At 37.6% G+C, this 27,911-nt stretch overlaps 1 protein-coding gene across 1 annotated transcript in view; it reads right to left on the bottom strand.

The window, feature by feature from the left end:
* Positions 1-27,261, bottom strand: part of fndc7rs1 (fibronectin type III domain containing 7, related sequence 1) — a 45,773-nt gene extending 18,512 nt beyond the window's left edge. The window contains exons 1-28 of the mRNA XM_048163755.1: positions 27,035-27,261; positions 26,921-26,939; positions 26,398-26,670; positions 26,058-26,318; positions 25,658-25,927; positions 24,209-24,466; positions 21,742-22,011; positions 19,607-19,870; positions 19,216-19,476; positions 16,898-17,161; positions 16,557-16,823; positions 14,572-14,832; positions 14,123-14,386; positions 13,731-13,994; positions 12,365-12,628; positions 10,871-11,140; positions 10,438-10,701; positions 9,280-9,540; positions 8,802-9,065; positions 8,410-8,673; positions 5,821-6,084; positions 4,829-5,089; positions 4,350-4,613; positions 3,958-4,221; positions 2,358-2,618; positions 1,917-2,177; positions 642-908; positions 27-278 (exon numbers count right to left, since the gene is read on the bottom strand). Coding sequence (XP_048019712.1) covers positions 27-278; positions 642-908; positions 1,917-2,177; positions 2,358-2,618; positions 3,958-4,221; positions 4,350-4,613; positions 4,829-5,089; positions 5,821-6,084; positions 8,410-8,673; positions 8,802-9,065; positions 9,280-9,540; positions 10,438-10,701; positions 10,871-11,140; positions 12,365-12,628; positions 13,731-13,994; positions 14,123-14,386; positions 14,572-14,832; positions 16,557-16,823; positions 16,898-17,161; positions 19,216-19,476; positions 19,607-19,870; positions 21,742-22,011; positions 24,209-24,466; positions 25,658-25,927; positions 26,058-26,318; positions 26,398-26,670; positions 26,921-26,939; positions 27,035-27,088 — 6,931 coding nt within the window. The 5' untranslated portion in view covers positions 27,089-27,261. The remainder of the gene's footprint in view (positions 1-26; positions 279-641; positions 909-1,916; positions 2,178-2,357; positions 2,619-3,957; positions 4,222-4,349; positions 4,614-4,828; positions 5,090-5,820; positions 6,085-8,409; positions 8,674-8,801; positions 9,066-9,279; positions 9,541-10,437; positions 10,702-10,870; positions 11,141-12,364; positions 12,629-13,730; positions 13,995-14,122; positions 14,387-14,571; positions 14,833-16,556; positions 16,824-16,897; positions 17,162-19,215; positions 19,477-19,606; positions 19,871-21,741; positions 22,012-24,208; positions 24,467-25,657; positions 25,928-26,057; positions 26,319-26,397; positions 26,671-26,920; positions 26,940-27,034) is intronic.
* Positions 27,262-27,911: the final 650 nt, after the last annotated feature.

Raw genomic sequence — 27,911 nt, 5'->3', positions numbered from 1 at the left:
GTAAAATCAGTGGTCACGTGACTGACCTGTCTTGATTGGATCATAGGTCGCAGTGAAAGTGCAGACACTGTTGTGAGCCGTCACGCTGATGTTGTAGATCTGACCACAGTCCAGGACTGGCAAGGTGCAGCTCGTGTTAGAGGTCTTGCAGGTCACCGTCAGGCCCTCGGCGGTCTCAGCCACTGCTGTGAAGTTGGCGGCACCTTTTGTGAGATCCCAGGAGAGCAGAGCGGTGGAAGGACTGTACTGCGCTGTCAGATGCTGAGGAGCACACGGACCTGTAATGGTATAATAACCGCTTAGTTTTATACATTTTGTATTTTAAAAAGTATAGAATAATTTATTATTCATGCCTCATTTACACATATTGTAGTACAATTAGGTATGACTTATTCACTATACTATATATAATTTTTTAAATTTTTTTTAATCTCTCTCTCTTATCATATATACATATATATATATATATAAGTATGTTATAATACATTTAATATACTAATATTTATATAGTATGTTAGTAAAATAGTTGAATGGAGCCAGTCTAGTTCAGTCTAGTGAAAGTTAGCAAAACTAAATCTCTAACAAAACTGATTTGACAGTCTGAGGACTCGAATCACCGAATCAGATTGACTAAACCTCACCTGTGATCAGGGAGCCATTCATCTGTGCACTGGAATTGCACGTGGATCCCAAAGTCTGTACGTTCACCATATACTCATTGCCACACTGCAGGTTGTTCAGCTCACAGTGCGTGATGGAGCTGTTGGATGTACAGCTAGCCCTGTTGCCCAGCGGTGCCAAGGCAGAGACAGCATATCCCTGAGCACCTGCACCGTACAGCCATGACACAATGGATGTACCCAACTGACAATCCAACACTGCCCCGATGGAGCTGGCTGCGCAGGGAGCTATGGGTAAAAGCAGAAGAGACACTGAGAATGATAACATTTAATTGGAGCACAGTGTTCTTTATTGGTAAACATGGCTAACAAAGTTTGGGGTTGGTAAGATTATTCAATGTTCTTGAAAGTAGTCTTTTATGTTCACCATGACTGCATTTATTGTATCAATAATACAGTAATATTTTAAAATATTATTATAAATTAAAATAACCGTTTTCTTTTTTAATAGATTTTAAAATGTAATGTATTTCTTTGATGGCAAAGCTGAATTTTCAGCATCATTACGCCAGCCTTCAGAGTCACATGATCTGTCAGAAATCCTTCTAATATGCTGATTTGCAGCTCAAAAAACATTTCTTATTATTATCAATGTTGAAAACCGTTTTGCTGGTTAATATTTTTGTGGAAACTGACACATTGTGAAATCTTTTGTTATTTTATGAATATCTCTACTGTAATTTTGATTAATTTAATGGATCTTTGCTGAATAAAAGTATTAATTTCTTTTGAATAATAAAAATAAAAATAAAAAATGTACTGACCCCAAACTTTGGAACAGTAGTTTATCATGAACATTTTATATATGCATACAATAGCAAATTGAGCATGTACAGAACATAGAAGTCTGGGTGCTGTGTCCTACAATGCATGGCGCTCGTCCAGACAAACTCTTGTCTCATTAATTTAGCGCAAAGACATTTTTTACACAAAATTTTAGATTTTACACAAAATTCACCATTATTTTCAAATTTATAACCGAATGCCACTCACTAAATTAAACGTGCACTGCAAAGCAATCAGGGCATATGACAAGAAAGTAACACAATTGTTTGGAAATGTTGCATAATGTGTTTTATATGCTATTTTTTACAGTGCAGTGTATACAGTGTTTACTTCACAATATGCATAAAGCAGTTCTGAACATAGCAATTCATTTAGCAGTGACTCTATGCCTACAGAGTGAGAAGTGTAGAGTATATAGAAAAACATATGCTTGTATATGTTTGAATGTACCTGAGTTAGTGTTCACTGTAGCACTTGGAGGGCTGCTGCACAGATTATCTGATGCCGTCACATTGACGTGGTACAGCTGACCACACTTGAGCCCAGTCACGGTACACTCTGAGCCTGTAGACTGGCAGGTGGTGGAGAAGCCATTGCTGTCCTGCGCAGTGGCTGTGTACTGCTGTCCTCCTGCACTAGATGTCCATGATACGACTAAAGCATTTGTCGAACAATTCACGGTGGCCAGAACATTCCATGGGGTACAAGGCACTAAGAATACAAAAAGCAAGACAAAATTTTATGTCTTAATTCAGTCCCTTTTATGTTATATGTTTTATTAGTCTAGACTAAATTCCATTCTTCAGCTTTAAAAAGAATCATGATATGGAATAGGAAATAAACCGATTGGGTTTTGATTGTGTTACTCAGCTATATGTCATATTTTATTACCTGCTTGGACCTGAACAGGTGCACTGTTCCCACTGCTACAGTTGCTGCCTTTCGCCTTCACTGTGATCGTGTAAGACACTCCGCATGTCAAAGTTAAAAGGTCACAGGAGGTGGAGGCTGAGGTGCAGTTAGCTGAGAGGCCATTAACACTACTGGCTGTCACTGAGTAAATCTCCGCCCCTTGGCTGCTCCCCCAGGTTACTGTTGCAATGTTGCTACTACAGCTGACCTTGGCCGATATGTTTTGTGGCACACAAGGAGCTGGGTGAATTACAGAAAACAAAATAAGTACATGGCTGACTTTTTTAAAGAATATGCAAATGAGACCTGTCCACTTGAATCCTAGATAAGTTCAATGCTATGTGTTTTGAATTGTTTCTTCAAAGAAACAATGTGGTGATGTAGCTTAAAGGGATAGTTCACCCAAAAATGAAAATTCTGTCATCATTTACTCACCCTCAGGTTGTTCCAAACCTGTACAAATTTCTTTGTTCTGCTGAACACAAAGGAAGATATTTTGAAGAATGTGGGAAACTGAACTGTTTTGGGGCACCATTGACTTCCATAGTATTTTTTTTTTCTACTATGGAAGTCAGTTGTGCCCCAAAGCAGCCTAATTACAAACTTTCTTCAAAATATCTTCATTTGTATTCAACAGACCAAAGAAATTTATACAGGTTTGGAACAACTTGAGGGTGAGTAAGTGATGACAGAATTTTCATTTTTGGGTGAACTATAAAAAAAGTGCATACATCCATCAAAAAAGTACTCCACACGGCTCCGTAATAAATGCCTTCTGAAGTGAAGCGATGGGTTTTTGTAAGAAAAATATCCATATTTAAAACTTTATAATCTAAAATAACTATAGCTTCACTATAATGATGAACGTGGAAGCGCAGAGGATAGAGCAAAAGAAAACACTGGTCACAAATTAGAAGTCTAAAACAAGAACTTTTAAAGAGAAATGTTGGAAAATTTCAATATTAGAGAAGAGGAGCTTGAGTTTGTTGCACAGCCCTATTTGTTTAAATCACAAGAGGCGTCTAAGCTTAAGCAACTCCTACATCCTACATCATTCATCGCATCACAGGTTACTCTTGTGGTGCGAGTTGACTTGCGCAGTATGCATACGGTTGTCTGGCAGAAGCTAGTTATTTTAGATTATAAAGTTTTAAATATTGATATTTGTCTTACAAAAACCCATCACTTTGCTTCAGAAGGTCTTTATTAACCCCCTGAGCCATGTGGAGGACTTTTACAATGGATGGATGTACTTTTTTTGGCTACAAAATCAGGCCCCCCTTCCATTATGAAGCTTGGAAGAGCCAGGATATTTTTAAATATATCGCTGATTGTATTCGTCTGAATGAAGGAAGTCATATACACCTTAGATGGCTTGAGGGTGAGTAAATCATGGGATAATTAAAATTTTTGGGTGAAGTATCCTGTTAAGTTGTATTGAACTGGCCATATTCTTTAATGATATACTGTGTACTATAGTTTACAATTTCTGCATTTAAACGCTAGACAAACTTGTAGTATGCAAAATTCTCCACTAGTTAAAATGATTATAAGGTTATACTGTAGAGGAAATACTCACCAGTATTGACATGACGCACTTCGCTACGTTGCCCCGTGCAGTCAGCGCTCATAGCTGTGACTGACACGTTGTATGCCTGACCACATGCCAGGCTGCTGATGTTACAGGAAGTGCTGCTGGAGTTGCAGGTTAGCGTAATTCCATTATCACCTTCTGCTGTTACTATATAGTATGAAACAAGGCCACTAGATGCTGCCCAGGAAACAGATGCAGTGTCAGACCCACAGGATAATGACACACTGACTTGAGTAGGAACACATGGAGCTGGAAAGAAAAGATTCAAATGATGTGTTGCACAAAATTTTAAAGCAATAGATTATTTGATGCCATAAGAAAGGGTTTAAATTAGGGTCTAAGCTAATTGTGCTTTGAATTATTATTTGATGTTATACCTGTGTCAAGAGTGACCAGGGGTTTAGAACAGGTTGAACAGTTCTGGCCGTATCCTGTAACACTGACGTTGTAGTGCTGACCACACGGCAGTGATGTGATGTTACATGAGGAGCCGGTGGTGAAACAGCTGTGCTTTTGGGTGTCCTGGAAAGACTGCAGTGTTGCATTGAAACTTAGTGCACCATTGCCTGGTGTCCAAGATATGAGTGCTGAGTTGGTGCTGCAATCCAGTTTGGCTTGAATGCCAGTATTAGGACATGGTGCTGCAACATGAAAAATTGATAACGCATCAATATGCTGTTGCAATACTCTATTTTTTGCTAACTAACAATTATATTTAGTTATATTAAAACTGAATTTTCCCTTTAACTACCCACTAACCAGCAAAAAAAATCTTACTGGCCCCAAATTTTTGAATGGTTATGTATATTGTATTTCAATATAACAAGGGTTTTTTTTAACCAGCTATTTCTCTTACCTGTAATGATAGGTGATCCAGTGCCCACAGAGCTGTTGCATGAATGTCCCTCTGCCACGACCTTAACCAAGCAAGTTTGTCCACATGTCATGTTAGTGATGTCACATCCTGTTTCATTGGTCCTGCACATATATGTCTGTCCATTAGAGCATTCCAGTGTTGTCAAATAGGACAGTGCTCCATTGCCACGGGACCAGGACACACTCGCTGTGTTGTTGCCACAGTTCATTCTGGACTGGATATTCAGTGGAGGGCATGGGGCTGAAGAGAAAAGAAACGAATGCTATTTTAAGGGGAAGTATGTCATTTCTGCGACACTAGGGGCACCAAACACATTTGTAAAAAGAAATGGGATTTTATTGGGGGCATTTCCAGATTTTTTTAAGATAACGTGAGAAATGCTAGGATGTTGCTACACTGTAAACAACAACAAAAAAAAAAAAAAAAAAAAAGGATAATGTACTGGCAGAAAATTACCAAGACATTATCCAGTAATTTTACGGACATTTCCGTTAACCCTAAAACACAAAGCAAAGAAGTTCAAAATTCAGAATACAGGCACCTTTAAAACACCTTTAAAAAAATAAATACAGAAAATTCCATCAACTTAATACAGTATATTGTGCACTATTTTTACGGATTATTGTTTATATGAATTCCAATGTGTTTGTAGTGGGTTTCGAAGGGCTGCTATGCAGGTACTAGGGCACGAGTACTGACAGTGATTTCCAGCAACAAAATTACCTAATGTCAATGAAAGTTGATGATATACATGCTGCGCCTCTCAGCCAATAATCGCAACTAGCTTTGCGCTTTGTAACTTTTGATAAGAAACCAAGTCTAAGCTTTTAAAATCTGTCAATTTTATCACGAATTTCAAACAATAATTGTCATTTTTCATGGTCTGTAATGTGGCGTGACAGATCAGTGTAGCTGCCTCAGTTGAAGCGGCAATGTGGAGTGCAAGTGAAATGATTTACTACTAGTTATACCTGTTTCCCTCTGTAGCGTGTTGCTAGCACTGGTGCATTGGCCTTGCGTTGCATTCATACTGAACGTGTACGTCTGTCCACACTGCAGTCCATCCACCACACAAGAGTGATTATTGAAGATACCACAGCCCAGCTGTTCACCCTGAGCGCTCACTGTGCTAAATGAAAACACATCTAGACTCGACCCTGAACTAGACCAGTTCACCACAGCGGACTTTGAGCTACAGTTCAGGGCCACATCATTCAGAACCGGCACACATGGAGCTGAAACAGACAGGAAAAAAGGGTGAAAGGAAACAGATTATTAAATAAGAGTGTATTATTAGAGCAAAAATTAAGTTTCATGACTATCATTGATATAAATACAAATCCGATTCCAAAAAAGTTGGGACACTGTACAAATTGTGAATAAAAACAGAATGCAATGATGTGGAAGTTTCACATTTCAATATTTTATTCAGAATACAACATAGATGACATATCAAATGTTTAAACTGAGAAAATGTATCATTTTAAGGGAAAAATAAGTTGATTTTAAATTTCATGGCATCAACACATCTCAAAAAAGTTGGGACAAGGTCATGTTTACCAATGTGTGGCATCCCCTCTTCTTTTTATAACAGTCTGCAAACGTCTGGGGACTGAGGAGACAAGTTGCTCAAGTTTAGGAATAGGAATGTTGTCCCATTCTTGTCTAATACAGGCTTCTAGTTGCTCAACTGTCTTAAGTCTTCTGTGTCCCATCTTCATCTTTATGATGCGCCAAATGTTTTCTATGGGTGAAAGATCTGGACTGCAGGCAGGCCATTTCAGTACCCGAATCCTTCTTCTACGCAGCCATGATGTTGTAATTGATGCAGTATGTGGTCTGGCATTGTCATGTTGGAAAATGCAAGGTCTTCCCTGAAGGAGAAGACGTCTGGAGGGAGCATATGTTGTTCTAGAACTTGGATATACCTTTCAGCATTGATGGTGCCTTTCCAGATGTGTAAGCTGCCCATGCCACACGCACTCATGCAACCCCATACCATCAGAGATGCAGGCTTCTGAACTGAGTGCTGATAACATCTTGGGTTGTCCTTGTCCTCTTCATCCGGATGACATGGCGTCCCAGTTTTCCAAAAAAAACTTCAAATTTTGATTCGTCTGACCACAGAACAGTTTTCCACTTTCCCACAGTCCATTTTAAATGAGGCTTGGCCCAGAGAAAACGCCTGCGCTTCTGGATCATGTTTAGATATGGCTTCTTTTTTGACCTATAGAGTTTTAGCCGGCAACGGCGAATGGCACGGTGGATCGTGTTCACGACAATGTTTTCTGGAAGTATTCCTGAGCCCATGTTGTGATTTCCATTACAGTAGCATTCCTGTATTTGATGCAGTGCCGTCTAAGGGCCCGAAGATCACGGGCATCCAGTATGGTTTTCCAGCCTTGACCCTTACTCACAGAGATTGTTCCAGATTCTCTGAATCTTTGGATGATATTATGCACTGTAGATGATGATAACTTCAAACTCTTTGCAATTTTTCTCTGAGAAACTCCTTTCTAATATTGCTCCACTATTTTTCGCCACAGCATTGGGGGAATTGGTGATCCTCTGCCCATCTTGACTTCTGAGAGACACTGCCACTCTGAGAGGCTCTTTTTATACCCAATCATGTTGCCAATTGACCTAATAAGTTGCAATTTGGTCCTCCAGCTGTTCCTTATATGTACATTTAACTTTTCCGGCCTCTTATTGCTACCTGTCCCAACTTTTTTGGAATGTGTAGCTCTCATGAAATCCAAAATGAGCCAATATTTGGCATGACATTTCAAAATGTCTCACTTTCAACATTTGATATGTTATCTATATTCTATTGTGAATAAAATATAAGTTTATGAGATTTGTAAATTATTGCATTCCTTTTTTATTCACAATTTGTACAGTGTCCCAACTTTTTTGGAATCGAGTTTGTACTTTAGCATGTTTAAAGGAATATTCCGGAAACAAACATCAAGTTTCCTTAATAGAATCTGTGATATGATATCAAGTACCTCAGTGTTTATAAAAATGAATGCGAAACACGTTTACGTTAATCCACGTACAGTTGATGTCAGAAAACTGTGGAAGCTTGTTTCCGCTACAGAATAAAAAATTAACGGATAATTGTGACTTTTTATCTTACAATTCTGACTTTTTTTTGTCAGAATTGCGAGATATAAAGTCACAATTGCGAGTTTTAAAGTCAGAATTGCGAGTTTATATCTGACTTTTTTCTCAGAATTGAGATATAGACTCGTAATTGCGACTTATAAAGTCCTATTCTGAGGATTAAAGTATTTAAAAAAAGTTTATATCTCACAATTCTGACATTCTAACTCACAATTCTGACTTTATAACTCGAAATTGTGAGTTTATGTCTCGCAATTCTGACTTTATAACTCGCAATTGCGAGTTTATATCTCGCACTTCTGATTTTATAACTATAGTTCAAAAGTTCTGCATGTAAACACTAGTCAAACTTGTATGCACAATTCTCCACTAGTTTGAAGGAGGATGAACATAGCAAAATGATTATAAGGTTATACTGTAGAGGAAATACTTACCAGTATTGACACGACGCACTTCGCTATGTTGCCCCGTGCAGTTGACGCTCATAGCTGTGACTGACACGTTGTATGCCTGACCACATGCCAGGCTGCTGATGTTACAGGAAGTGCTGCTGGAGTTGCAGGTTAGCGTAATTCCATTATCACCTTCTGCTGTTACTATATAGTATGAAACAAGTCCACTAGATGCTGCCCAGGAAACAGATGCAGTGTCAGACCCACAGGATAATGACACACTGACTTGAGTAGGAACACATGGAGCTGGAAAGAAAAGATTCAAATGATGTGTTGCACAAAATTTTAAAGCAATAGATTATTTGATGCCATAAGAAAGGGTTTAAATTAGGGTCTAAGCTAATTGTGCTTTGAATTATCATTTGATGTTATACCTGTGTCAAGAGTGACCAGGGGTTTAGAACAGGTTGAACAGTTCTGGCCGTATCCTGTAACACTGACGTTGTAGTGCTGACCACACGGCAGTGATGTGATGTTGCATGAGGAGCCGGTGGTGAAACAGCTGTGCTTTTGGGTGTCCTGGAAAGACTGCAGTGTTGCATTGAAACTTAGTGCACCATTGCCTGGTGTCCAAGATATGAGTGCTGAGTTGGTGCTGCAATCCAGTTTGGCTTGAATGCCAGTATTAGGACATGGTGCTGCAACATGAAAAATTGATAACGCATCAATATGCTGTTGCAATACTCTATTTTTTGCTAACTAACAATTATATTTAGTTATATTAAAACTGAATTTTCCCTTTAACTACCCACTTACCAGCAAAAAAATCTTACTGGCCCCAAATTTTTGAATGGTTATGTATATTGTATTTCAATATAACAAGGGTTTTTTTTAACCAGCTATTTCTCTTACCTGTAATGACAGGTGATCCAGTGCCTACAGAGCTGTTGCATGAATGTCCCTCTGCCACGACCTTAACCGAGCAAGTCTGTCCACATGTCATGTTAGTGATGTCACATCCTGTTTCATTGGTCCTGCACATATATGTCTGTCCATTAGAGCATTCCAGTGTTGTCAAATAGGACAGTGCTCCATTGCCACGGGACCAGGACACACTCGCTGTGTTGTTGCCACAGTTCATTCTGGACTGGATATTCAGTGGAGGGCATGGGGCTGAAGAGAAAAGAAACGAATGCTATTTTAAGGGGAAGTATGTCATTTCTGCGACACTAGGGGCACCAAACACATTTGTAAAAAGAAATGGGATTTTATTGGGGGCGTTTCCAGATTTTTTTAAGATAACGTGAGAAATGCTAGGATGTTGCTACACTGTAAACAAAAAAAAAAAAAAAAAAAAAGGATAATGTACTGGCAGAAAATTACCACGACATTATCCAGTAATTTTACGGACATTTCCGTTAACCCTAAAACACAACGCAAAGAAGTTCAAAATTCAAAAAACAGGCACCTTTAAAACACCTTTAAAAAAATAAATACAGAAAATTCCATCAACTTAATACAGTATATTGTGCACTATTTTTATGGATTATTGTTTATATGAATTCTAATGTGTCTGGAGTGGGTTTCAATGGGCTGCTATGCAGGTACTAGGGCACGAGTACTGACAGTGATTTCCAGCAACAAAATGACCTAATGTCATTAATTGTTAGTTGATGATATACAGGCTGAGCTTATTTCATGATTTTGCTGATACCTGAATAAAACTGTGCCTCTCGGCCAGTAATCGCAACTACCTTTTAAATTCTGTCAATTTTATCACAAAATTCAAACAATAATTGTCATTTTTCATGGTCTGTAATGTGGCGTGACAGATCAGTGTAGCTGCCTCAGTTGAAGCGGCAATGTGGAGTGCAAGTGAAATGATTTACTACTAGTTATAGCATGAAATAAACAAGAATAAGAAGAAGGTATGTTGAAAGAAACAATACAACGCACTGAAATCTGCCATGTCTTATGTGATGTTTACTACACACTGCAGTTCATCTGTCTAAGGATTCTCTCTTTTTTCTTTAGTGTCTTTAATTGTTTGGACAAACTAGGCTTTGTTACCTGTTTCCCTCTGTAGCGTGTTGCTAGCACTGGTGCATTGGCCTTGCGTTGCATTCATACTGAACGTGTACGTCTGTCCACACTGCAGTCCATCCACCACACAAGAGTGATTATTAAAGCTACCACAGCCCAGCTGTTCACCCTGAGCGCTCACTGTGCTAAACGAAAACACATCTAGACTCGACCCTGAACTAGACCAGTTCACCACAGCGGACTTTGAGCTACAGTTCAGGGCCACATCATTCAGAACCGGCACACATGGAGCTGAAACAGACAGGAAAAAAGGGTGAAAGGAAACAGATTATTAAATAAGAGTATATTATTAGAGCAAAAATTAAGTTTCATGACTATCATTGATTATATATATATATATATATATATATATATATTTTTTTTTTTTTTTATTTTAGTCTGAGAATTCCTGCTTCCTAACCTGTATTGAAGGAGAACTCTATGCTGGGTTTGCTAGTACAGTTGTTTTGAGAAGCGGTGACACTGACGTTGTATTGGCTGCTACATTGCAGGTGAGTGATAGTGCAGTTCAAGTTTGTTGTGTTACACTCCACAACACTATAGGGCCCCAGTCGGCCAATCGCTCTTGCTGTGTACCCAACCCCAGGAAAGCTCAAGGAGCTCCAGGACACCAAGACTGTGTTTGCAGAGCAGTCCAAAACAGCGGCGACAGAACTGGGTGGACATGGTGCTAAAGAAGGGAAACATATACAGATACTATTATTCTGCGTGTCTCCAGTAGTATGCGTTTAAAGTCTTAAAGTCAACATGAAACTGTATTTGCAACTCATTGTACTTAAGTATCCTGACATATCCCTAAGTTAAAAATGCGAAATAGGACTTTAATATGAGGAATCAGGGCATTAACCACCATAAACATTGAGGGGGCTAATAATCAGTCCCCTCCAATAATCAGATATGGCCAAACTGATATTATTGATATTGATATTAAAGTAATGTAATTAATTAATACTAATATTTGATATTCTTAATGCTGTTCTGCTGCACTTGTTCAGATGACAAAATAGTGCTCGTCAAGATCAATATATTTGAGATGGACAGTCAAATCAAAGATGGGCTTTACTATTCACAGAAGCCAAACATTAATTCCAACGTGACACTTCAGTTTTAATGGTTAAAGAATACAAGTTAAGATGTAAGTAGTTAAACATTTAATATTTGACGGTTGCTGTTTTAATAGAAATGTTAAATGAACAAAGACCAAATAAGTGATGCAACTACTCAACTGTTTTGAGTAGCTGTTTTAAATTGAAAATATAGTATTTATTCATGTGAATTGTAACTAAATGTGACTAAATTAATGGAGCCGTGTTCATCATAACAGGTATACGATTAAGTGCATATTTTAAAATAAAGATATATTTGCAAATAGTTCAAATATTTTGCTTTGCAAGAAATTTTATTACTACAAATCTCCTTAAATGCTTTAATATTTATTTCAAGTATTAATATTAAAATTAATATTTAATTAAATAAAAAGGACAAGCATCTCATGAATCCCACTGGTGTCACTTTGAATCTATTGTTATTTGCCATTTTGTTCATAAACTTTTTTATATAAATTTTAACCAGGATCAAATTAATGTCAAATAATTATGTTTTCGATACCTACAACAGTGGCTTAAAACAGTATTTAGCAATAACACATGGCCTAGGTGATATCATCCAAAAAGAAAAGTTATTTCAGAGGCGGAGCTAGTTATTTCATTGTGATGAAATATAGACTTTTTCTAACATGCATTAAAGAATTGTGCACAGTAAGATCAGGACCATGTATTATAAAGTAAGTAGAGTTGATTTTGATTTCATGTTGGCTTTAAATATATAGATATTGAACTGGTGAGATTCATTATTTAGAATGGTAGCCATTAACTTTGTCAAAATGCTACTGCACCTGTCATAACCTGACTGGTCACACTGTTGGTGCTACAGCCGTTGCCCTCAGCAGCCACAGTGATATTGTATGTCTGCCCACAGCCAGTTGCAGGGAGCAGGCAGGATGTGGAGGTGGAGGTGGAGTTGCACACCAGAATCTTGCTAGTAGATTTTGCTTGAGCATAGTAGATCTGCGCCCCTTTGCTCGACTGCCAGCTAACTTGAACATCTCCTGTTTGGCAGTCTACGAGCTGACTGACCACAGACTGAGGAGCACAGGGTGCTGGGAGACAAAGTTATACAAAGTATTACTTTAGCATGTTTAAAGGAATTTTTCGGAAACAAATGTCAAGTTTTCTTAATAGAAACTGTGATATGATATCAATTACCTCAGTGTTTATTATAAAAATGAATGAGAAACACATTTACGTTAATCCACATACAGTTGATGTCAGAAAACAGTGGAAGCTTGTTTCTGCCATGGAATAAAACTTTTTTTTCTCACAATTGTGAGTTATAAAGTCAGAATTGCGAGATATAAAGTCGCAATTGCATGTTATATAGTCAGAATTGCGGGATATAAACTCGTAATTGCGAGTTATAAAGTCCAATTCTGAGGGGAAAAAAAGGAAAAGTCTATCTCAGTTCTAACTATAACTCACAATTCTAATATTATAACTCACAATTGTGAGTTTATATCTCACAATTCTGATTTCTTTTCTCAGAATTGTGAGATATAAACTTGTAACTGTGAGTTATAAAGTCCAATTCCGAGGAAAAAATGGAAAGAAAAGTAAAGTTTCTCACAAATCTGACTATTATTCACAATTCTGTCTTTATAACTCTCAATTGCAAGTTTTTATCACGCAATTATGAGAAGAAAAGTCAGAATTGTGAGATGTAAACACAATTGCGAGAAAAAAGTCAAAATTGTGATATAAAAATTCGCAATTAGAGATTTTTATTCAGTGGCAGAAACAAGCTTCCATAGAAAACACATTCCCCTAACATTCCCTTAATGTTAGTACATGGTTTCCTTTCAGTTTTTTTTTTTTGGAAACCAAAACACTGTAGGAATGTTCAGGGAACAATTACATTTTTGCTAGGTAGCAGGAAAGTATGCTGGAGAGATTAAATGTGAAGTTTGTATTTTGTTTACTTACTACTGTTTACTTGAATGTTGCGCATCCATTGCAAGTTTAAAAAAAAATGTGTTCCTTTTAATGTGTAATCCTTTTAAGAAACCTCTCAAATTTCAAGTACTGCAGACAATTGTGTACTATAGTTTAAAAGTTCTGCATGTAAACGCTAGACAAACTTGTAGTATGCAAAATTCTCCACTAGTTAAAATGATTATAAGGTTATACTGTAGAGGAAATACTTACCAGTATTGACACGACGGACTTCGCTACGTTGCCCCGTGCAGTCAGCGCTCATAGCTGTGACTGACACGTTGTATGCCTGACCACATGCCAGGCTGCTGATGTTACAGGAAGTGCTGCTGGAGTTGCAGGTTAGCGTAATTCCATTATCACCTTCTGCTGTTACTATATAGTACGAAACAAGTCCACTAGATGCTGCCCAGGAAACAGACGCAGTGTCAGACCCACAGGATAATGACACATTGACTTGAGTAGGAACACATGGAGCTGGAAAGAAAAGATTCAAATGATGTAATGCACAAAATTTTAGAGCAATAGATTATTTTATGCCATAAGAAAGGGTTTAAATTAGGGTCTAAGCTAATTGCACTTTGAATTATTATTTGATGTTATACCTGTGTCAAGAGTGACCAAGGGTTTAGAACAGGTTGAACAGTTCTGGCCGTATCCTGTAACACTGACATTGTAGTGCTGACCACACGGCAGTGATGTGATGTTGCATGAGGAGCCGGTGGTGAAACAGCTGTGCTTTTGGGTGTCCTGGAAAGACTGCAGTGTTGCATTGAAACTTAGTGTACCATTGCCTGGTGTCCAAGATATGAGTGCTGAGTTGGTGCTGCAATCCAGTTTGGCTTGAACGCCAGTATTAGGACATGGTGCTGCAACATATTAAAAAACATTTTACTCATCAGACTGCAGAATGGTGCTTGTCAAACAAAAACTGTTAGGATATTGCTATATGGGTGTTCTGGGAGGTTGCTAGGGAGTTTCTTAATGGCTCAGGTGAAAAGTATGGTTTGTGTTTCCCAACTCTACCTGTCACTAATGAGATGAGTTCAAGTACCTGAGATGAGAGTGATAGGCTGGCTAGCCGGGCCCATGCAGTCACCGTTTACGGCCATGACTGTGATGGAATATTCCTGGCCACACTGCAGGTTTGGGATATCACAGTGAGGGACAGTGTTGTTGCAGGACGTCTTATACCCTTGGCTTCCTTCTGCCTTTACCAAGTACCAAGTGGCACCAAGTGCACTGTACCAGGTGATGGAAGCAATGTTGGAGGTACAGTTTAGAGCAGCAGTGACATGGGTGGGAATGCAGGGTGCTAGATAAAGGAGAGGAGGAAGTTGTATTAAAAAATAGGCTATATATATTTATTTGATGAAAAATACAGTCAAAACTGTAATATTGTGAAATATTATTACAATTTAAAATACATGTTTTTGATTTTAAAGGTGGTAAAGAGGATGTTTTGTTTTATACATTTTTGCAATATTACTTGAAACTGTCTTTACTAAGTGATAAAAGACTATTTATTAGGTGCACTGAAAGGAATAATATTAATATACATCATCTGTGCACGAGGTAGGGCCTTAAAAACATCAGCCAATCGTTTACGCGATCATCGCGTAAACGATTGGCCCTCTGGCTTGTCAATCACTGCCATGACGTTCCTTGTGAGAGACGCGCGGCTGCGCGCTCTAGTAACTTTCCACACTTTACAGGCGCTGCATGCAATGTTTTTGTCGGGAGACAGGAGTAACAACTGCAGATTATGAGTTACCTGCGGTGAGTCCGACATAATGAATCCACTAAGTGTGTGCGCGGCTTAATGATTGTAAGGCCGATTATGAATGTAAATTGATACTTATGACTGATCGCGCTCAAACGCGTCCAGTCAGAGCCAGTTGCGTTTAGTCTGCGATTACAGTCGGTGTTCAAATTCCATGTGAAAGTATATAAATCTGCTTCAGGAGCAGGAAACTATCGCTGTATGTTGAGCACAGTCAGAATGTTTTAGCTAGTCGTAAAATGTGTGCCCGGCTTAATAACACAGTGAATGCCGGTGGTAAACACTCATATTCCGATACTCGTGCACGAGTTTTGGGAGGCATTCACTTGAAATGAGCTGTGAAGGAGGGGGATTGTTCTTCCGCATGCGCTCATTTCAAAAACTCAGTCGACGAAAACATCCCCTGTACCACCTTTAATATATGTAATTTATTCCTGTGAATTTTCAGCATCATTACTCCGGTCTTCAGTGTCACATGATGCTTCAGAAATCATTCTAATATGCTGATTTGCTGCTCAAGAAACATTTCTTATTATCAATGTTGAAAACATTGGTGCTGTGCTGCTTAATCTTTTTGTAGAAACTACTACATTTTTTCAGGATTCTTTGATGGATAGATTTATTTAAAAATTTAATTAAAATCTTTTCTAACATTATAAATATTTTTACTGTGACTTTTTATCAATTTAATGCGTCCTTGTTGAATAAAAGTATTAATTTCTTTAAAAACACACTCATCCCAAACCTTTGAATGGTGTTTGTTTGTTTGTTTGTTTGAAATACATGTGGCTCCAAAAAGTGATTGGCAAAATGAGTGAATGTCATGAAATAACAATAATTGTCAAGTATTTCTTTGTGGTTACCAAACATTGGTTAGTTTGGTAATGTTATATAAAAGACTAAAATTTGATTAACAAAAGGTGAAAAGGTGATCTAATGCATTGAAATTCATACTTTTTTATGTATTTGAATACACTGTTATTAATAAAGGTTATTTATTGGCATCAATTAATTAAGAACATTTAACATCCATGGAACATTCCATTCCAAAAAAATGGTGGAAAAAAAAAGTTGTTTAGATTATTAAAATATTCTTCACACTAAGAAAAAATGGTTCTTTTAGAAACTGTTCACTGAACGTTTTTGGGGAACCAAAAATGTTATTTGTATGGCACCACTGCGAAAACCCCCTTTTGGAACCTTTATTTTTAATTAAAAACTAATTAAAATCAGCAAAAGTTAACATGAGCCGGCACCTGTTACTACTGCAGCTTTAGGTTGAGAGCTGCTGTTGCAGGAGGCTCCATCAGCTTGGACAGTCACATTTAGTCTCATCCCACATGGCAGATTGGTCAGCTGACAGGAAGTCCCCATAGTGTGACAAGAAGCTAAGCGTTGCTGCTGCCCGTCTGTTGCCATTGCCGTGTACCCATGATTTGCTCCTGCGCTGGCAGCCCATGTCACGTTACCCGCATTGGTGTCACACTGGAGCACGGTTGTGACGTTTTGAGGGTCACATGGAGCTAAAGGAGATGCATAGTCAGCTTCAAAGATCTGTCACTGTTTGAAAATGTGTGCATGCTCACATGACTGTTACCTGACTGTATCTGAATGGGTGTGGATGGCAGACTCCTGCAGTGACCATCATTCACTGTGACTGTGACGTTATAGTTCACTCCGCAGAGCAGGTTTGCTGTTGTGCAGTTGTTAAAGCTGGTGCTGCAGTTAACCGTGGCTCCATGTTCACCCTGCAGTACTGCTGTGTACAGACCCCCAGACTGAAGGGTCTGCCAGCTTACTGTCGCACGATTCGCTGCACAGTCTGTAGTCTCTACCATCACGCTGACTGGAGCACATGGGGCTGCAAAGGAGAATGTATGAGATTTACTTTGTGTACACCAGAAATTCATTTGTTTTACCTTTAAAAGGGCAGCATTTTTCTAAAAATGGATCACAGATTTTCATGACATCACATCGCACTTTAGCTTCTCATCAAATCTTCTGTCCAATCAAATGCTCTCTAGAATCTGAAGTTCCGCCCCCTCCTTACACTATCAACAGACACTGAAGCTGCAGCTGAAATTGGTCATTTGTTCACACATTTACTGGTTTCTACATGGTGAATGGCACATAGTGCACTAGGATAGGGAACGATTCAGACAGTGTAAATATGCTTTCCATTGACGTGAATGAAGTCCATTTTCGCGTAAGTATAACGTGAACCGCCGCAGCACGAGCACTGTTTGCTCTGGCCCAGGGACACAAGAGCACAGAGCGGATCATATCCGCGAGTTGGCTCAGACCATGAAAAGTATCAGACCAATTTAAATTCTGGACAGAATGCTGTATTTTAAAGTGATATAGAGGAGATTAGTAGGATAAACGGTTAGATGTTAAAAGGAAAATGAGGTTTAACCAAGTTTAATGGCTCTGGCCGAGCTGTGATATAAACGAAATGCTATTGGCTATTTTAAAAAAGGGGTGAGGCTGTTCGATATATCACACTGTCTTCCTGTTTCAGTTGAAATCATGTCAGCACATTGAAAAATGCTGTGCATTCCAAGACACTTCAGCAGGCCTTAAATACCTGTTCTCTTTTATGCACCCCCTTTTTATTTTGCATTTTAAATATCTGGCATCTTTAATTCATCCCCTTTAATATTTTTATTTACTTTATTTATTTTATTTTATTTACTTTTTTTACATTTTAAATATATGGCCATTTTTCTTCACCCTCTAATTTTATTTAGGTTTATTTTATGTTTTAATTATCCAACCCCTTTTAATTTTTTTAAATGTATTTATTGTATGTATATAGACCCTCAATTATTATTTTTTGTTTTAGATATTACATTAATTTATAAATAAACCAGATAAATAAATACATTTATTTTTAATATCTGGGCCCTTTTATTCCTGCCTTTTTATTATTTTTTTGGTGCGTTAGTTTACATAATACATTTTATTTTGCATTTTTAATATCTGGCATCTTTTATTCATCCCCTTTTATTTTCTTTTTTACATTATTTGTTATTTTACATTTGAAATAAATGGCCCTTTTAATCATCCCTTTTTTATTTTACTTTTTTTTTTTTTTTTTTTACATATTAAATATCTGTTCTCTTTTATTCGCCCCGTTTTTATTTCGCAGTTTAAATATCTGGCATCTTTAATTCACCCCCCTTTTATTGTTATTTTTTATTTTACATTTTTTTTTTTTTTTTTTACATTTTTAATATATGGCCTTTTTTCTTCACCCTCTTAGTTTATTTAGGATTATTTTATGTTTTAAATATCCAACCCCTTTTAATTTTTTTATGTATTTAATATACATGGGCCCTTAATTATTATTTTTTTTATTTTAGATTTTACATTAATCTATAAATAAACCAGATAAATAAACAAATTTTATTTTTAATATCTGGGCACTTTTATTCATCCCCTTTTATTATTTTTGGTTTGTTTTACATTATTTTTTTAATTTACATAATAAATATTTGATCACTTTTATTCATACCCTTTTTATTTTGCATTTTTTATGTCTGGCATCCTTTATTCATCACTGTTTATTTTCTGTTTTACATTATTATTATTTTTTATTTTACATTTTAGATATATGGCCCTTTTTCTTCATCCTCTTTTTTTGTATTTATTTATTTATTTATTTATTTATTACATTTTAAATATCTGACACCTTTTAATTTTTTATTTCAATGTATTAATTGTACATATCTGGACCATTTATTATTTTCTTATTATTTTCATATTAATTTATAAATAAACCAGATAAATAAATAATTATTTTTCATATTTGGCTTTTATTTATATATTTTTTCATTTTACTGTATAATTTATTTTACATTTTAATTATAAGGTACCTTTTATTTGTCTGTTTTTGGTAATTTGTGCACGTACCTGTCTGTAGGGTGACATGTTGACTCTCAGAACTGTTGCATTGCAGGTTTGTTGCTATGACAAAGGCATCATACGTCTGGCCGCAACTCAGGTTTTCAAATGTGCACTGTGCCGCCATGGCAGTGCAGGTGTGAACTGTGCCATCCTCATGTGTGGCTATTCCCATGTAGAAAACGGCACCGTTGCTAGGAAGCCATGTGAGGGAGGCAGAGTCTGAACTGCAGTTCTCCACAGCGGACACATTCTGAGGTATGCAGGGAACTATGGTGGAAGATAAAGAGTATTAACATTTGATACCATGCCACTGTACTTTTTTATAAGGACATATATACCACTTTATTTACATTGCAATATTTCACAGTACCCAAAATGTGTATGTACACATGCTCACCTGTCTCTGCCGTCTCTCCCATCACAGGATCAGTAGTACAGTCACCATCAGTGGCAACAATCCACATGCTAAGGCTCTCTCCGCACTCCAGATTTGATAGTGTGCAGCTTGAGTTTAGAGACGAACAGTTGTAGAAATCTTTACTATTACCACGAGCTTCCACAGTGTAGGTGTAGGCTCCTTCAGCCATGTCCCAAGAAGTTACAGCAGTGCTGGTACTATTACAGTTTGTAGTTGTACGGACATTCTGTGGCAAACATGGGCCTATAGGCATAAGGTGACAGAGGAGGCCAAAATTAAAAATTATATTGAAAACAAGCAAAGTTACATTTATTTTTATAGCACTTTATAAAATATAGATATTTCAATGCAGCTTCACTTTAATAAACAGGAAAATAAGTGCTGTAAAATTCATCAATTATGAAACAAAATCAATAAAGCAGCTCTTGAGAAGACAATAGTGTCATTTTTCATCTCAAGTCAATTCAGTGTTTCAAATTCAGTTCAATAGCTGTCAGTGTTGCAAAGTTAATCAATTATGAAACAAGTTCAGTTCAGCTGAAAGCAGCTCTACGGAAGATATAAATGTCATTATTCAGCTCAAGTCAATTCAGTGTTGATTCAGTTCAGTCCAATAACTATCGAAGCTTGTTTCAGCCACTGAATAAAAAGGTAATTGCGACTTTATTTCTCACAATTGGGAGTTTACATCTTGCAATTCTGACATTTTTCTCAGAATTGTCATATAAACTTGTAATTACGAGCTATTAAAGGGTTAGTTCATCCAAAAATGAAAATTCTGTCATTTATTACTTACCCCCATGCCGTTCCACACCCCACACCCAATCTTCAGAACACAAATTAAGATATTTTAGTTGAAATCCGATAGCTTTCCTCTCTCAAGATCCATAAAGGTACTAAAGACATATTTAAATCGGTTCATGTGAGTACAGTGGTTAATATTATAAAGCGACGAGAATATTTTTGGAGCGCCAAAAAAAACTAAATAACGACTTATTTAGTAATGGCCGATTTCAAAACAATGCTTCAGGAAGCATCGGAGCACAGATGAATCAGTGTGACGAATCTGCAGTTCGGAGCGCCAAAGTCACGTGATTTCAGCCGTTGGCAGTTTGACACGCGATCTGAATCATGATTCGACACACTGATTCATTTATGAAGCAGTGTTTTGAAATCGACCATCACTAAATAAGACGTTATTTTGGCGCTCCAAAAATATTCTCGTCACTTTATAATATTAATATTGAACCACTGTACTCACATGAACCGATATAAAAATGTTTTTAGTAGGCTACCTTTATGGATCTTGAGAGAGGAAGTGTCCATTGCTCCCTATGGAGGCCTCTCGGAGCTATCGGATTTCAACTAAAATATCTTAATTTGTGTTCCAAAGATTAACGAAGGTCTTACGTGTGTGGAACGGCATGAGGGTAAGTAGTAAATAACAGAATTTTCATTTTTGGGTGAACTAACCCTTTAAGTCAGAATTATAGTCAGAATTGCGTGATATAAAGTCGCAATCGCATGCTATAAAGTCTGTTCTGAATTGTGAGAAATAAACTCGAAATTCTGAGAAAAAAAGTAAGTATTTTTTCCTCAGAATTGGACTTTATAACTAGGATATAACTATAAGATATAAACTCGCAATTGCAAAAAAAAAAGTCAGAATTGCGAGATATAAACTCAAATGTTTATTTTTACAATTGCGAGTTTATATCTCGCAATTACGTTACACGTAAAAAAAAAAGTCAGAATTGTGAGATACAAAGTCTCAATTATCTTTTAAATTGTTTTATTCCGTGACAGAAACACGCTTCCATAAATAATAGTGTCAATGTTGCAAAGTTAGTGCTATTATCCAGTTCAGTTCAAATTTTGTTCCCATCCAATAGTATTGATGATAAAAACTGAATATTAATTGTCTTTTAAATCCCAAAATAAACAGACAAACAGAAACAACTTCAGAATTATATTTCTCTCATTCTAATTATTGTGAAGTACCGATAGCACTTTCATTACAGTATTCATATTACATGGTAGGCCCACACTTTAATAGTGTTGTATCATGAAAAAAAAAAAGCAAATATTTACATACTTTTTGCAAAAAAACTCACCCGTTCTGATCACCTCTCCTTGTGTATATCCACTGTCACAGTCTAGTCCTCCGGAGTAGATGGATTTGACGTAGAAGCTGTAGCCCTTACCGCAGACGCTGTCGGTGAAGTAGCAGGAGGTGTCCACAGTGATGCAATCAATTACCTGGCTGTCCGAGTCCACAGCAATGGCGTGGTAATAAAGCGTGTTGTTGGTGGCATTCCATGAGAACAAGATGACATTGCTGGAACACTCACGGTACAGAGTTGGTGCTTTGGGTGGGCAGGGTGCTGTGTGTTTGTTTGAGAGTTGAGGGAGAGAAATTAATTCGCTGATAAACATGCAATTTTTTTTTGGTTTAAAGGGATAGTCCAACCAAAAATCATTATCATTTACACACCCTCATGTCATTCAAAACCTGTACAACTTTCTTTCTGCTTTGGAGCACAGAAGAAGATATTTTAAAGAATAATTCCACTACTTTTGTCCATATAATGAAAGTCAGTTGGGTCTAAAACAAACGACATTGGATCCCATTGATTTTCATTGTATGGACAAAACACACTGCGACATTTCAAAATATCTTCTTTTGTGTTCTGCAGAAGAAAGTCATACAGGTTTAGAACGAGGTGAGTAAATGAAGAATATTCATTTTTGAGTGAATGTTTAGGAGAAAGACTGAGGCCCTGTTTACACCTGGTATTAAGATGTGTTTTGGTTGATCCGATCTCAAGTGGACGATAATCGTAAATGGGGTCTAAAATGTTTTGAGCTTGTCCACTTTCAACGACTTCCAGAGGTAGTCGAAAACGCATTCCACCGGATTGTTTTCGTAGTGTAGATTCTTATGTGGTCGAATGTGTTCGAACACCCACAAAAGACCAGCTACTCTCCATCCACTCCCCTTATTCGTAACATTATTAGATGCGTGCTAGCCAGACAAGATTTAAAGGGTTAGTTCATCCAAAAATGAAAATTCTGTCATTAATTACTCACCCTCATGTCGTTTCACACCTTTAAGACCTTCGTTCATCTTCGGAACACAAATTAAGATATTTTTGATAAAATCCGGTGGCTCAGTGAAGCCTCCATTGCCAGCAAGATAATAAACAATTTCAGATGCCCAGAAAGCTACTAAAGACGTATTTAAAACAGCCCACGTGACTACAGTGGTTCAACCTTAACGTTATGAAGCAACAAGTATACTTTTTGTCTGGCAAAAAAACTAAATAATGTCTTTATTCAACAATATCTAGTGATTGGCGATTTCAAAACACTGCTTCATGAAGCTTCGAAGCATTACGAATCTTTTGTTTCGAATCAGTGGTTCAGAGCGCGTATCAAACTGCCAAAGTCACATGATTTCATTAAAGGAGGATTCGTTACATTATAAGTGTTTTGAAATTTCAATGGTTTACCACTGGGGGGCGTGACTTTGGCAGTTTGATACGCGCTCTGAACCACTGATTCGAAACAAAAGATTTGTAAAGCTTCAAAGCTTCATGAAGCAGTGTTTTGAAATCGCCATCACTAGATATTGTTGAATAAAGTCGTGATTTAGTTCTTTGCCGCACAAAAAGTTGCTTCATAACATTAAGGTTGAACCACTGTAGTCACATGAACTGCTTAAAATATGTCTTTCTGGGCATCTGAAAGTGTTTATTATCTGAAAGTGAGGCTATGGAGGCCTCACTGAGTCAACAGATTTTATCAAAAATATCTTAATTTGTGTTCCGAAATGAACGAAGGTCTTACGGATGTGGAATGACATGAGGGTGAGTAATTAATGATAGAATTTTCATTTTTTGGGTGAACTAACCCTTTAAACTTTGTCAGCTGGAGACCCAAGTTTGGTCTGAAGACAAAAAACGTACCAATCACCATTCCTGATTTCTGGTCTTGCGGCTATCAGAGCAGAAAAGAAGGCTGATGCTCTCCGTATGTTTTTCTGTCACCTCCGGGTGCATTCATATGTAAAATGAGGGAGCCTGTTTTGTCCATTAGATCGAAAGATTGGGAAAAAAACACACATGTACCTGCCCATAGACCCTCCCATCCAAGAAATCAGAACAGAAGTGGTTGAAAGTGGACAAAAGAGACAGATTAAAGCACCAAGTGTAAACGGGAATGTCTTGCTCGTCTACTTGCGATCCGATCGACCAAAACGCATCTTAACACCAGGTGTGAACAGGGCCTGAGAGCAGATAAAAATACAACCTGAGAAAGACAACCTTAAAGAAGGCAGGTAGATTTACTAACTTAAGGGCTTAGACTGATGCAGGAACTAGAACAATTCTGCCACCTGATACCACAGGACCTTCCATTAAATCTCAGCCTCAATAGACTGAAGAGCTCATTTAATCTACATGACAGTAATTCCTGGGTGTGTTCCTCCTCAGACTTCCTACACCGTGAGAGGATTTCCTACTCATCTCCCAGAGGACTGGATCAGGTGTGAGAGTGACCTTTGAGAGAGGGCATCTTTACCTGTCTCAAAGAAGTAGTTGCCATCTGAGGTGCTTTCACAGTTAGCAATGGCTGTAATCCGAACAGAGTATATTTCTCCACAATGCAGCTCCGGGATCTGGCAGGCTGTGCCATTGGTTGTGCAGTTAAGCGACCGGCTTTGGCCATCTGTTATGACCGCACGGTACGACGTGGCTCCAAACACTGCAACCCAACTAACCGATGCCCTAGCAGTAGCACAGCTATACTCCACAGAGATGGAGGAAACTGCTGGAATGTCTGAGAAGAACAAGAAGTAACATGTTAGAGTTCTGCAAATCCAGACGCTGAAAAGACCAGCACTGATTTCCTGGCTCTTTTATGTTAAGTCTTGGTTCTGGTCTAGAAAATAGCCTTTTTCTTTAAAGGTGCCCTAGATTCAAAAATTGAATTTACCCCGGCATAGTTAAATAACAAGAGTTCAGTACATGGAAAAGACATACAGTGAGTCTCAAACTCCATTGTTTCCTCCTCCTTATATAAACCTCATTTGTTTAAAAGACCTCAGAAGAACAGGCGAATCTCAACATAACACCGACTGTTACGTAACCCCAATATTTGCATATGCCAGCCCATGATTGAGGCATTACACAAGGGCAGCCAGTAACGTCTGGTTGTGCAGAGCTGAATCAACAGACTAGGTAAGCAAGCAAGGACAATAGCAAAAAATGGCAGATGGAGCAATAATAACTGACATGATTCATGATATCATGATATTTTTAGTGATATTTGTAAATTGTCTTTCTAAATGTTTCGTTAGCATGTTGCTAATGTACTGTTAAATGTGGTTAAAGTTACCATCGTTTCTTACTGCATTCACGGACACAAGAGCCGTCGCTATTTTCATTTTTAAACACTTGCAGTCTGTATAATTCATAAACACAACTTCATTCTTTATAAATCTCTCCAACAGTGTAGCATTAGCCGTTAGCCACGGAGCACTATCAAACTCATTCAGAATCAATGTAAACATCAAAATAAACACTGTACTTACGCGATTAGACATGCTGCATGACGAACACTTTGTAAAGATCCATTTTCAGGGTTATATTAGCTGTGTGAACTTTGTTTATGTTGTTTAAGGCAAGCGCGAGCTCTTGGGGCGTGGAGCACGAGAATTATAGGGCCACACACCCTGAATCGGCTCATTTCTAATTATGCCCCAAAATAGGCAGTTAAAAAAATGAATAAAAAAAAAATCTAGGGGGTATTTTGAGCTGAAACTTCACAGACACATTCAGGGGACACCTTAGACTTATATTACATCTTTTTTAAAAAAGTTCTAGGGTACCTTTAAGAAAGGCTTGGTTAAGCTAGTCTAGAAGCATTCAAAGCATATCAATGCATAAATCTATGGTTTTATCTTTATGGTTTCATTCAAAGGTTTCACTCTGAAATGTTCTGCTTCATCCTTATTTAGGTGCGACTCACTGGAAGTTGTGTAGGTGACGTTGGCAGACTCTCCTGGTTCCAGGAACATGTTGATGGATGCAATCCCTATTGTGTATGTTAAACACGGCTCCAGGTTTGAGATATTCACAGCGGTACCGGTGACGTTCTTAAGAACAGGGCCAAGTCCCGGCTTATTATTGGCTATGACTGAAACCTGGTAGAGCAGGACCCCTGGGACGCTTAACCATGATACGCGAGCCGTACTCTGGGTTAACTCCGTCACGTTTACTCCATCTGGTGGCTGCACCACTGTAGAACAAGACAGTTATGTGAATGGTCACTTAATTGTCAGTTATAGAATGGTAAGATTTCATTGACAGGCTACCAAAGCTGCAGTATTGAAAATAGCAGAAACCTGGGAAGAACCAAGTAGACTTACACGTTCTGATGGTTTTAGTAAGACTCTTGGCGCCGAGTCCTGCAGCATTAGAGGAGTAAACGTAACAGTTGTATGCGGTGGATCGCTGGAGGTTGTCTACTTGTCCATTTAGCGTGGTGAATGTGAGGTTATGTGTCTCACTGTGGAAAGTTCCATTCACTATCAAAAAGTATCTATCGGCTCCTTGCGCACCGGACCACTCAAACCTGATCGAGGTGCTCGATATTGCTTTCGCGTATGTTATTTGCGAGGTGGCAGGAACTGCAAGTAAAAAACAACATGAATTCAAAATGAAACAAGTCTTAAAGTTTGCCAAGACATTTGTGGGTCGATAACTTACTTGTCTGTGCCGTCTGAGAGATGATGCACGTCACATAATTCACCACAAACACTTTTAAAGTCACTGTATAAATTTGTCCAGGTTTTAAGCCTTGGACCACTTTATCCAAAGTGGATGAAGAGAGAGATCCAGTAGAAACAGTTGGTAAGCTGGTTGAATTCACAGCCTTGGCTTCCAGAACATAGCTTGTCGCTCCTGGATAACTGCTCCATTTTACAAGGAGAGTCGATGCACTAGGTGATGATATTGATGATATTGATGTTGAGTCACAGCCTGGAAGAGGGAAAAAAAATACTATAATTAGTATCTTTTATTTAGTCAATTTAAAATATAATAGTGTGTATTAATACGGTAAATACATTTCTAAAATTTCTATTTGTTATTTTTGCTCTATTTAAATATTTAGTTAAAATGTTTTGTCTTCCAATCTCTATAAATACAATTTATGATACATAGTTATACTAATATTCTTAATATTGTAACTTATTACTAAAATAAATACATATAAATTAATAGTAAATACCTGCAGAAGCTTCTTTTACCTTGGAACAAAGAAACATATGATAGTCAACTTAAGCATAAGATCTTCAAACATAAAAATGAACGATAAATCATTCACAGATCATATAATAAATACCTGTGTCAGTGAAAACAGTGTTACAAAGACGCACAGTGTCCCTGGAAGAAGCATCTCTGATTGATGTGTAAGGTGCTAATAAGTTACAGGTAAGTTAAGGTACATACACTTGGCAATAAGGAAAGAAATCTGAAATGTTTTGTGGCATGGAGCAAGTATACCTGCTCTGTGAGAACCAATCAGTGCATCCAAAATGAGGACAGGTGGATGCCTCTGGGCTGAAGACATCATCCAAGTATCTGTGTGTGTTTGTGTGTGTGGGGGGTGGGGGGTTTGGGTTAGGGGGGGTTGACTCCTGTTAGACTCATTAAGACCACACATTTTGAAACTAAAGTTCTCACTAAGTTCTTATAGGACAATCAGCCTTATATTATAATAAATACTTTATTTGAAAAACATCATGTGCTTAAATGAAGAACGTTCTGGTGTGTTAGGATTATTTTTGAGTGAGAAATGATATAGGATAAGTTGTTAGTCATTAGGTTTCAGGAAAACAGGCTCAGAATAATGGAGAGAGTGAAATTCCCATCCCTGTACTGGCCTGCCTCAAGCAATCTGGTGTAATGTTAAAGAACGATTCGGTTACTGCATATCAAACACACATTTTCCCCTCTCATTTCACATTAATTCTAGTTTAATAGTATCCTTTAATGATGATGTTGAATTTGTTGGACTTGCCAATATGTTCTCAGTAAATGACATGAAAACTGATTGAAATCAAATTTGCATATTTGACACATATGTACATTTGAAATTTAATTGAATGACTGTTTTCAATGAATCATTTACTAGTTATTCAGTTACTGCTCACTGAATTCACAATGTTATAACATTAACTGAAAAGAAGTTAATACTTTAAGTGGAGTGTAGTTATTGT

Source organism: Megalobrama amblycephala, linkage group LG17, assembly GCF_018812025.1.
Source record: "Megalobrama amblycephala isolate DHTTF-2021 linkage group LG17, ASM1881202v1, whole genome shotgun sequence".
NCBI lineage: Eukaryota > Metazoa > Chordata > Actinopteri > Cypriniformes > Xenocyprididae > Megalobrama > Megalobrama amblycephala.
Note: the sequence above shows the minus strand (reverse complement) of the source record. Positions and strands in the feature narration are given on the sequence as shown.